At 46.0% G+C, this 12403-nt stretch overlaps 1 protein-coding gene across 7 annotated transcripts in view; it reads right to left on the bottom strand.

The window, feature by feature from the left end:
- Positions 1 to 12403, bottom strand: part of MYO18B (myosin XVIIIB) — a 215563-nt gene that overhangs the window by 85147 nt on the left and 118013 nt on the right. For all 7 annotated transcript variants that reach the window (XM_074356762.1, XM_074356764.1, XM_074356765.1 and 4 more), the window contains 4 exons: positions 11695 to 11818; positions 10652 to 10852; positions 6884 to 6994; positions 3850 to 3954 (listed from right to left, as the gene is read on the bottom strand). In XM_074356762.1, coding sequence (XP_074212863.1) covers positions 3850 to 3954; positions 6884 to 6994; positions 10652 to 10852; positions 11695 to 11818 — 541 coding nt within the window. The remainder of the gene's footprint in view (positions 1 to 3849; positions 3955 to 6883; positions 6995 to 10651; positions 10853 to 11694; positions 11819 to 12403) is intronic.

Below are 12403 nucleotides of genomic sequence, written 5' to 3'. Positions count from 1 at the left end.
CATTTCATGAGGTTAGTACAATACTGGACTCAGAAAGTGTAAGAAAACAAAATTACAAACCAATCTTACTTATGAGCCTAGTTTCAAAAACTCTGAATGAAATGTTGGCAATTCAAAAGAGCAGTGCGTGAAACATATATGATTAACTAGAGTTTATCTGGGAAATTTAAGCCAATAATTTATATCTAAATTATAACAGACTACATTAATAGATAAATGAGACAAGTCATAGGATTATGAACAACTGCAGAAAAAAGCATCTGATAATATTCAACAACCAGGCATTATTCTTTTTAAATATTAGAAAACTACGAGCAGAAGAAACTGATGAACCTGATTAATTTGCCTGTCAAATATACACTGCAAATGTCATGTAAATGGTGAAGCTCCAGCAGCATCCCTACAAAGGAAACAATGCCTACCATCTCTTCTACCATTCTGTCTTACACTGGCGGCCCAAGCCAATGAAATAAGGTAAGAAAAAGAAATAAGAGCTCTAAAACTTAAAAAAGAAGAGGCAAAACTATTCTTATTTTGAAATGGCAAAACCGTCTATGCAGAAAAACCAAAGGAATCTACAGGTGGAATATGAAAAATAATGAGTTCAGCAAGTTTGCTGGACACACAGTTAACATATATCAATAATATCCCCATGTACCACTATAACTAACTGAAATGTAGAATACAGAACAACAGTCTATTCATGATAGGCATGTAAACCACAAGATTCTGAGAAATAAATCTAACAGAAGAGCTCAAAACTTACATGGAAAATAGTAATAAAACATAATAAATATTATTTTATTTATTATCATTATAAATACTAATTTAAAGTAAAATACATTTATGAAAGTCATAAAAACATGAAGAGATATAGCACGCTCATGAATGCAATGGTTCAACATAAAAAAGTATGTCACTTGTTTGCAAGTAACTTGCAAACCAATGCATTTGAAAATCACATCAGGCTCTGTTATAGAATCTCAGTAAGAAGATTAAAGGATCATGAATAGAAAAGACAATTTTAAAGATGAGAAAGATAAGCTGTTTATAAGTCATCAAAACCCAGCCATTAAGACCACATGGTGCAGGAATTGACAAATAAACCAATTAAACAGAATACGCAGCCCATAAGCACAGTCATACATATATGGAAACTATAGAAAAAATTACTCATGAAATAAACAAAGATCATCTATAATAGGAACAAAATAGATTCCTACCTCACACATACCAAAATATAATCTAAATGACCTAAACATCTAAAAACGTCCAAAACTTTAGGAATTTTCAGAAATACAGCAAAATATCTTTATGAACTCTGTTAAGGAAAGAAATCTTAAAAGCAACAACCATAACTGATTAATATGACTACTTAAAACACTTTTTATTATCTAAAAATATTATGAAGAAAGTAAAATGATTATCCACAGAGTAGGAGATATTTGTACAATACATAATCAAAAACAGATTAGCATCTTGGATAAGGATCATGAATGATGAATACAAAAAAAAAGGAGACGACAGAAGACTATAAACAGGCAACTCACATAACAGAAAGCCATAATAAACATGAAAAACACCACCTCACTAGTAATGAGGGACAAGTCGTACAATCTGACACTCATTGACTGTTAAGGAGTTTTAAATGTCTGAGAGTGCCACGTGCTCGGGGGGATGTGGGGAAACAAACACAAATGCCGGTGACAACATAAACTGCCACAATTACTCTGAGGAACAATTTGGGCTACATCTAACAATTCCCGAATGGCACTTTCCAAAGAGCCAGGAACTCCTCTCCCAGCTACACACCCTGCAGAAACGCCTTCCCATGTGCAGTGAGACACAGGTAAGAATACACACTGCAGTTCTGCGTCTCAGAATGGAAGCAGCTAAACATCCACCAACAGCAGAATGAATATGGTGTGGCAGTTATAAGGAATGGATTAGAGCTACATGTATTATCATGGAATGAACTCAAAAACATAGCATGCAGGGGGACAAAGCAATGTGTAGAATCATATGAACTGTACACTGTTAAAGTTCAAATATACATTCAGGGAATTACACCCTTCAACGTCAGGATAATGGTCCCCTCTGGGAAGGAAGGTAGAAAAGACCGAAGGATAGAGGGATGGGAGATTAGGAACAGAAACTGAGGGCCCACCAACTTTTTGAAATGTTCTGCTTCCTTAAAAATGTCTGAATCAGATGCAGCAAAACGTTAATTTATGTGAACCCTGTACTCCTGGTGCATAAGCATCAATTACGTTATTTGTTCTACTTTTCCATGTATTTGGCAAATGTCTTACTAACACATTTAAAAAGCATCAAATGTGATAAGTTATTTAAAGGTTCCAGCTTGGTGACTAACACAAAATTGGCATTTCATTCATTAGTTACCTTTCCTTTGCACGTAAAATTTTGAATTTTAGCAATATTTATAAAAACCTTTCTTTACTGGATTACCTTCTCTCTTTTCTTAAACGGACCATGCTGGGTAGAATGCAACCTCCTCCCAGTGATTTCAGACTGTCATTCTAGAATGAAATATTGGGGTGTGCGCTCTTGTGCTGATGCCAAAGAGAGAGTAACCTCCATGGCTCTGCACTCAGTGGCCTCCCACCTGCTTGGCTGAAAAACCAGAAAACCCAGAGAAGGAAGATCATATGGTTCTCCCAATGACGCTCTCAGCTTCCAAGTCACTCTCATGGTCGCAGTAGTTCTGCTCTAGAATTCACTCATTTAATCAATTAAAAAATACATAGTGAGCACCTATTAGTCTGAGGCCTTGCTGCCCCGCAGGACTATTTGGAAGGGGCCCACTTTCCTCTGCGAATAAAAGGAACAACCCTGGGGTGGGGGGGAGGCGTTACTGACAGCAAGATCATTGCTAATTAATAGACAATGAACACATGTTAAGCAAATACAGTAAAACAAACAAATGCTCCTATGATACTTGAAACCACAGGAGTCCAGGCACTGCTCTGCTGTGTCAGGGTTTCAGCAGCAGCACGTTCAGGGAGAGGAGTATCTGGGGGAGTGGCCCTGGGCTCTGCTGGCTGCTTTATTTACAGGAGCAGTCCTCTGCAGAGAGGAGGCTGACTCTGTCCTGGAAGAATGCTTGATAATGTCTGGAGACATCGCTGGCTGTCACAACTCGGGGGTTTGCTTTTGGCATTTAGGAGGTGGAGGCCAGGGGTGCTGCTCAACAACCTCCCATGCCCAAGACAGCCCCCCAGCCACCACAACACAGAGTGATGCAGCTCAAAGCACCTGTGGCGCTGCAGCTGAGAACCCTGGTACATAACAGCGAGGGCAACAAGCCCACAAGGCTCTGTTCTCTAGAAGCTCGGAGCAGTCACTTAGATCACCCTAAGCCACATAGCCAGAGTGGCCCCACTAGGGCTTAAAGCTCCATTTGCCAGACTCTGCCTCCAGCCAAAGTCTCGCTGTCATGAGGCCAGCTGTGAGCCCAGTGGCCATTCACAGTCACCCCATCAAAGTGAGGGCAGCCATCACTCCCAACTCAACAGCAGCTGGAGGCAAGGTGACCTTGGCTGTCACTCGTGGCTGGACCCACTCTCTTTATTCTCAAGGGTCCTCCCAAGAACCCTGCTGTGTGTAGACCCTCCCCTGCCCCAGTAGGTCCCCTCTGAAGAGGCAGTGAGTGACGGCAGAGACAGAATTGGTGGAGAAGAGGGCTCTTGGGAGAAGCTGGTGGAGGCCGGCTGAAAGGTCTAGCCCTGGCCTGTCCTGAAGACCACTCCCCACCCCGAGTCCTTGCTCTAATAGGACCCAGAGGCAGGGATGTGCTCCCCCAAATATCTGCCAGTGTCTCCCTCTTACCTGATCGCAAAGGGTTCCAATCAAGCCTTCTAAATCCTGCTTCTCATGGAGGACCATCTGCTTCTCCTCATACTCCTGCTCCAGCTGCATTTCCAACTGGCGGAGCTGTGGGCACAAAGGGCAGATGCAGGCACAGGATGAATGAGCTCCATCAGGACAAGTCCCATGAGGCAGGGACCCTCTGGGGGCTGGTGGCAGGGGATGTGGAGTTCACAGCCCCTTGTCCAGTTCCACAAAGGCTGATGTAGCTGTTCGGAGGGGGTGTCTCTGTCAAAGAACTCTGGAGCCCAAAAGCTCGGGAGCTGGACAACTCTGGGGAGAGCTGGCCAATTATGGGGAACCCCCTGCCATTCCCTGTGATGTCCCCACCCCCAGTTCCCTACCTCTTTCCTAACACGTCTTCTTCCTCCGCCATGATCTGGCTTGAATATTTACAAGTCTTGGTACTCTGACTTTTTAAGACTCTGTACAACATTATATCCCAACATTTCAAAATGCATTCACCTCTCATTAAATATAGTATGACACAGCAAAAAAAAAAAAAAAAAAAGTCGCATTTGAGAATATTTGGTGTTTGGATTGTGTGTTTCTCCCCAGAATTCCTATGTTGAAATCTTAACCCCCAACACAATTATTTGGTAATGGGGCCTTTGGGAGATGGTTAGGTTTAGATGAGGTGATGAGGGTGGGGCCACCACGTGAGGATTGGAGCCCATGTAAGGTGAGACACCCCAGAGCATGCTGTCTCTGTCCCTGTCTCTCGCCCCTCACTGTTGAGGACACCATGAGAAGGCAGCACATATCCACAAGCCAGGAGCAGGGCCCTTGCCCCACAACAAATCTGCCAGCACCTTGACTTTGGACTCTTCAGCCTTCAGAACTGAGAGAAATCAGTGTTTACTGTCTAAGCCCCAGGTCTACGATATTCTGTCATAGTAGCCCAAACTGACTGAGACCTATGGCTACGAGCAACTCATGCAATTTACAGTCAGCTCTGACTTCTCAGTAATCACCCACAAAGAACCCACAAGGGTGGGTGCCCACCATCACCGTGCTCTGCACACCTTCTCTCCTCCCAGACTCTCCCATGTGTGGAGCCTCGCCCCTTCCTCCCCGGCTCCATCTTGTGCTATCAATGACTCTATTTCACAGGTGGGCAAACTGAGTCAGAGAGATGTCCTCAAGCACAGACTTCTAAGTCAACTGCTACTGAGAACCGTTAGTGTTCCGTCTCCTGGCCCAGCTCTTCCGCCACACCGGACAGCCATCAGCATTCCCACCTACGTCGCTAACAATTGATTTCCTGCCGCGGTGAGAGACAGACCAAGCAGAGCAGTTGCTAGATGTGCAGTCAACGTTAGCATCTGCCATGGGAGGAAAACACCCTTCTCTGACCTCCTCTCCCCCATTATAAATCTGTCCATGGAAAAGCCTCACGAGGGCCTGGGTCACATCTCCAGCACATCAGGATCCTGGCTCAGGGCACTCATGCTGCTCTGAGGCCCTCTTGGAATGCACTAGAAACGGTGCCACCTTCATGTGCGGGCACACAGGCAGGGGCTGGGGGCTTCCATTTCTTGACCCACGGAGAGAAAAAAAAGTACTGATTGATGGTTGTTTCAAAAGAAACTTCATTTTCATTTCAAAACCTCCTTTTATAAGTGAAAGACACTAGGAATTCTGCTCATACTTGCTTAAAATGAAAACTGTGAAAGCTGAAATTCATTTAGAAGAATATACAAAATAATTAAAACTCTATACCAAGCAAGGTAAAGTTTTCTGGAGTCTGTCCGGTAGAACATTCCCACGTGGTGTTCCCAGGTATGCTGTGGGTGTGCGGGGGACGGTGGGAAGTCCATGCTAGGATACGTGTGAAAATCACTGAGTTAACAGGTCTTGCATGCAGGACTTATCAGAGCCTTTGGCAGGTCCTTGTGCAGGAAGCACTAAAGGATGAGATACTGCCCAAAGTGGACTTCTGTCAAGTGCTTCCTAAATGGCCTTCCATAGTCCAAACATTTGCAAAATAAAAAAAAAAAAATTAAACCTAGTTATTTTGGTTAAGAAATTGGGCTTTGGAGTCAGATAGACCTAAGTTCAAGTCCCAGCTTGGCTACTTCCTGGCGAGGTAACCTGGGGGAGGTCACTTCACCTTTCTGAAAGGCTACTCGGCCCTTTCTGGAGATGCACAATGTACACGAGGCTATGAAAGGCCCAGAGAAGTCCTGCAAAGCCTGTTCAATGACACTTAACCTAAAGCTTCGCAGCAATCCCACTTTAAAGATCCATCTTACATTCACATCAGTGAAAGCTTCCACACGGATGTTTGTCTAGGCACTGGTTAAAATAACAGAAAATCAGAAAATCCTAAATGTCCAATGACAGTAGACTTGTTGAATAAATTAGAGACCATGCCTACGGTGGAATATTTTTGAACATGTAAACTAGATCTGAATTGACTGATATGGAAGGAGACCCAGGACAAACTTCCAAGTGAAAACAGCAGGTTTCAAAATCATATGACCCCACCTAGGTAAAACGGTATCTCTACAAACACGTATGTGTGGTACAATGAAAGAGAGAGATGAAAGAACATGGAAAAACAGGAATAATGATGGAGTCCCGGAGGCAAGGTTTCAAGAGTTTGTTTACTTCTTAAACACTGTTTGAAATGTCTGCAAAGACCTTGGATAAAATGTAAGATCTGCAAGGCAAAGAGCCAGAAAGGACTGGTCCCCTTCTTGAAACACATAAATCCTCCCCAGGGCATCAGTCACATGGCACTATGGGCTCTTGGTAGAAATCTTGGGCTTATTATGCTGGACAGTTCCAGAAGCTTCCAGAAGTTTCAGAATCATATTTAAGACAGGGACTTCTGCTCCAGCACCCTTGAAAGCACCTAGGAAGCTAGGGTCTCAGGTGGTTGCAGAAATAGGCTGTCCCCAGGCCCTGGAATTGCCCTCACTCTAGGGAAGAGACAGCAAGACTGGACCTGCCGGGACGCAGGGGCACAGCTGTGCTCGCGCTCACATACCCGCCTCTGGCAGGACTGGCGGATGTCCTCCAGCTCCTCCTCCTTGTCCTCACGGTCCTTCTGGTGCATCTGCTTCATCCGCTCGATCTCCAGCTCGAACCGCTGGCGGAGCTGGGGGCAGCAAGGACAGCGTGTGAGGGTGGCCCACACCAACTGCATCACCCTTAGCATTTCAGCTGCATTTTCATCTTTGGAGTGCAATGAGTCAAGTTATCCCCTCAGGCACAGGGAGGGCAGAAGTGGTAGGTAAGTAGCCCAAATGCTGCCTCTAGCCCTTCCAAGGGTCATCACAAGCGTCACTAATCAATCACACTCTTTTCCATTGAGTTCTGATGTAACCTCGGAATCCTTCTCAACACTCTTAAGATGAAATGAATGTCAGCCCTGGAGCAGGCATCAGCGGTGTTTTTTAGGTGGGTGGATAGGTGATAGAATCAAAGTTTACGTAGGAAGAGAGGAAATCCTGGAGAGGGAGATAATGTGCTCAAGATGTTCTCTTGACAATTCATTTTGCCTCTGATAAGCAACCTTTCTCTAGAAAACAGCCCTCTTAGAGTGCGCTTGTGAGAACTAACTGAGACAGCCCATGCAAAGCACCCAGCACGACACCCGGCACAAAGACAGTACTTATTTTTCTTTCCCCATTATTTTGAAAACGGAGAAGAAGGACTATTCCCTCCCTTCCCGGACGCCTGACGTAACGAAGACCTGTGTTCCTGTGAAGGAGACAAGCCTTTTAAATGAGAGCCTCCAAATCCTGCTCAGAGTAGGAAAAGAGCTGAGCATGCTGCTGAAACTGTGTGATCTTATGTAGAAGGTTCTAAAATTGGAGGCAGAAGTCTAGAATCTGGTTCTAGCTCAAAATTTTACTTTCTTGATTTTCATAAATGAGAGATTGACTCAAGTTCTTGCTTCTCAAATTTCATGGCACATTAGAATTACCTGATGCATATTTTAAAATTTTCACTTTCAGAGCTTCACCCTAGACCTATGGATCAGAATCTCTAGGGTACAGGCGCCATGAACCTGGACTTTTGAGCTGTCACTGATCTATACTCCTTCACGCTGTGGCTCACGGAGCAGCACCGGAGCCCAACACCGCAGGAGAGCTAGACTGCACGGACGGCAAGGCTCTGACCATTCACGGCACTGCCCGGCCCCTCTCAGCAAGCCCGCAGGAGGTTCCAACCACTGTCCCTAACAGGGACATTTGGCTGAGGAAAAAAACCTTTTTTTTTTTTTTTAAATGTTGATGATATTCTCTACTATGTAGGAGTGTGGTGAAGAGGAGGAAGAGCAGTGTGCATCAGAGCCCCTCCTGCAGTTTCTGGCATAAAGGAGGCACACGTTAGATGCCAATTTCTTTCCTCGCCTCCTTTAAAATGACAGAGGTTATGGGAAGATAATCCAAAATGAGGAGCTTAAGCAAGTAAATAAAATATTTCTTTTTCATTTTTTCCTAGCCTCCTGGACACTCCTGACATCTGCAATACCATTTATGTGTCAAGCTTATATGAGTTAACATAAAATTTCCTGAAAAAAGTGCTTTATTGTAATCAATAAATACCTCCCGGATGTCTACAGCAGCCCAGTGCAGCAGGGGGTTATGGGTGAAGCTGAAGGTGGATGACAGTGTTGAGTCAGCTCTGCCTCCTGTGGACGCAGAGGGTGGAAAACGGGAAGCTGCATCCACTGTGGGTCCCTGAGGTCATGGTAGCACATCTCTGCTTCTGAGCATTGAGTGGTCCCCTCTTGGTATCTTCAAGAATTAACACGATTTTCCAAAGTGCTTGCTTTACTCTTCACCCTGGGCTGCCATGCGGTGCTGTTCTGTCGTCTATGACCCTTAACGACCTACACAGATAACCCACCTCCTTTGAGAACCTTCAGAGATTCAGAGCTGGGGTTGGGGGAAGCTAGGTGGTTGACAAGGCTCCGATTTCACTGTACAGATGAGGAGACTGGAGTCCAGAGAAAACAGGGGGCTTCCCAAATGTCACACAGACACCATCTAGATGTGACCATCTTGCAGTTCCTTAAATGTCACTTGACTTTCCTGCCTCCAGGCCTTTGCACGGGCTGTTCCCCCAGCCTGGAACTCTCTTGGTCAGCCAACTCAGACTTATGCTCCAGCTTTCAGCTTCAGTGAATGTCACTTCCACCAGGAAGTCTTCCCTGACTGTTTCCCCAACCTTTCTCCCCAAACCAGATCTGCAAGTTAAACTTTGCCATAGCACTCAGCATGACGATAAACTTCCAGAGAGCAGAGCTCACATCTGTCTTGTTCACAGCTGTATCCCTAGCATCTGCACTGTGCCGGACACAAAGTAGGTGATTAATAAATACGGGTTTGACTGAGTAAAGAAACCCTGTATTCTGAACTGTTCTAGCCTCTCCCTCCACGCCTGCCACACCCATGTCTCAGTACTCAACAGGCTCCATCCCAAAAGAGGGAGTGGTGAGTGAGAAGCAAAGGCCGCCACCCCAGGCTCCCCTCGACCTCCAACCCCGTCATCCCCTTTCACCAGAGTTGCTCAGAGCTTATCCACTTTACATATTCATGCTGCCTGGTCAGACCTTCTTGAAAAAGGAGTTCCAACCTCAACACCACTTAGAATAATTACCCCTTTATGAAACTCCTTTTAGAGATAAGCACCAAGAAAAGACTTGTTTCCCCTTGAAAAACTGGTTATTTTCATCTTAGGGATGATAAAAAGCACGTAACTCACATTTCCTTTTTCTCTCTGGCCACCAGGAATTTTCGAGCTAAAACTATTACGTGTGTAAGAGTGTATGTTGTGCATGTCTGCATAGTAATTCACCATTCCATCCTTCCTTAGCACCGACTTTAATTTGTGTCTTTCTGGTTTGGTTTGTTTTATTTATATTTTTTCTATTTTATTATGCATACATCTTATAAGCTGCTTTGAATCCTTTGTGGAATGACTGGGCAGATAAACAAACAAGCAGACATAAAATATTCATCTGGCGCTTCGCTGAGGGAACTGGTACAACAGTATTTGATTCCTGCTTTGTTCCCCTTAGTTACGCTGCATTTTCTAAAGATTCCCATCCCAACCTTCCTGGAGGCAGGTATTCAAAGCCCTGTGGAGTCAGACGGAGCAGACTCCAAGTCCCATCCCCGCCACTGTCTCCCCGCCTCAGCTTCCACATCTGTAAAGTGCAGAGAAGACTGATAACTGCACATCGATTTCTCATGCAGATTCATGAGGTGATATATGAGGAGACCTTAGGGCTGAGTCCGGTATCTAGACAGTGCTCAATAAATATCAGATCCTGGGTCAACAGTTATTTGCTGAGTACCAACTATGTACCTGTTCTCATTCTAGGCTCTGGGAATGCTCTGATAAGCCAGATCAACCAAAAATTCCTGCCTTCCTGAAACTTATACTCTAACGGGGGAGAGACGCATTGAGCACATTCTAACAACACTAGCGAAGATGACGGCAGCTGCTACAAGGTGGGGGGGTGGGAAGTGAATGTGGCGTGGGGTGGGGTTGTTTTCAAGAAAGAGATCAGGGCGAGTTTCTCAGAGGAGGTGACATGGATGCTTGCAGGATGGGAGGAGTGGGCTAGCTCATAAAGGATCTGAATGTCAGACTGAGGTGTTGTGAGGCTCTCTGGAGTACTAGGGAGCTACAGGGGAACAAGGAGCAGCTCAGTAGGAACCCATGTCTATTTTAATGACAGCCTTCTGCACTGGAGTCACCACAGAGCAGGGCATCACCCTGGACGGGACTTTCCTACCTGCTCCAGCTGTTTGATGGTGTTTTCTTGCTGGTTCTGGATTTTCTCTTGCTCAAGGGCACTGGATTCCAGCTTCCAGAGCCTCTCCTTTAAGCTGGCAATGCAATTTTCCCCCAGAGAGGGGGACCCCAGCAGTTCCTGCTTATGGGCCTGCAGCATCTCCACCTCCCGCTTCAGCTGCAGGGTTTCTTGCTCCTTTTGCTACAGAGATAAAGGGGGGCAGAGATCCGGAGTCACGTGACCACCCTCCCCTGGGGACACCTCTACAGCCTGCAGGTAGGCGCTGTCCACTTTCAGTGCATGCCATCCACCTGGCCCTGCAGCCCCTCACCGTGGCCCCTGTGGGATACCAAGGTCCTCTCTCCAGAAAAGCTCAGACAGGCAAGGGTGGGGGTGTGTGTGGGAGAGCAGCACCGCTGCCCTAGAGCAAGACCTTAAAGCACAAACAAGAAATGTTGTTCCCCCGTGTAAGCTGTGTACGTGCCAAGGCTGGGCCTGAAATGTTGCAGCAGGGAGGCAAAGTGGCCAGAAATGACTCTTCAAGGTTAGAAAGTCAGCTCAAGAGTCAAAGAACTCTGGGCTGGGTCATGAAGGAGCCACACGCCTGGCTAAGGGATTTAAAGGTTCTTCTGGGGTAAGAGGGAGCCACAGCAGGCTGAGGAGCAGATGAGTGAGGGGCCTGTGTCAAATTTTAATAAAATCCTTCCACACTGGAGCCCGCAGGGGACACGGCACTGCCCCGAGGTGGGTCTACAGCTAACTCATTCTGTGCCGAACCTCTTGCCCTTCCAGGGGACCACCTCAAAACTCATGCAGGAGACTGAAGCAAGATCATGAGTGACATGGAGGGAGACAGGTCTGATTATCCATCACCCACCACCCACAGTTAGCTTTATTAAGGCACACTAGGCTCTGTGAGTCCAGCCAGCTGGACACCCACACCAAGTTCTCTCCCATCTCCCTTTGCAGCAAGTGTGCGGGGGTGGGGGGGTCCTGAGACCCAGCAACCAAAGGCCCGGCAGCCCTGCGCACGCGCCCCTCACCTCCAGGCACTGTTGCAGCCTACCCAGCTCGCACCGCACACTGGTGTTCTCCTGGGTCACTTTCTCGCGGAGGCCCTTCTCAAACACGGACTCGCCCAGGACCTGGGCCAGCTGCGTGTCAAACCTGTCCAAGCAGAACACATGTCATGGCCATGAGGTGGGCGCACCTGGGCCGGGGGTCGGGGCTGGAGAGGGGCAGTTAGCTTGCCAAGAACCGCTAGAGAGAGAGAGAGAATTCGATGATGGAGGGTGTGCTCAGCGCTTGTGCATAAGATTGTGGACACGGGGTAGAATCCTGAGCACCAGAGAGCAGCTCCGCAGGCTCAGAGAGAGTTTCCACAAACTACTGGATACTTATTTAAAATGTGGATATAAACAAAATAAAACTATACACAAGTAGAGAATAACAGCACAAAACATATAGATATATAAAACAAGTTCATCTATCAGGTTTGCCAATACATGTCAGGGACTTTTAACTCTATGAGGCCCAGGTTTGGCATCTAATGTTCATTGATTAGTGAATGAATGCATTTATCAGCACAAACAAAGGACATCCAACGTTTCATGTTTTCCAGAATATTGTTGGGCGTACGCACTCATAAGCCATATTGGGAATGGTTATTACTGAGAAATGCTGGACAGTTACACATTTGATCTTGTCTTCATTCATTTTCTAAGCAGAAAACATCAAGACTAGACAGTCCTA

The sequence above is a fragment of the Camelus bactrianus genome, chromosome 32, assembly GCF_048773025.1.
Source record: "Camelus bactrianus isolate YW-2024 breed Bactrian camel chromosome 32, ASM4877302v1, whole genome shotgun sequence".
NCBI classification, from domain to species: Eukaryota; Metazoa; Chordata; class Mammalia; order Artiodactyla; family Camelidae; genus Camelus; species Camelus bactrianus.
The sequence above is the reverse complement of the archived record's forward strand: the minus strand, read 5'-3'. Positions and strand labels throughout refer to the sequence as shown.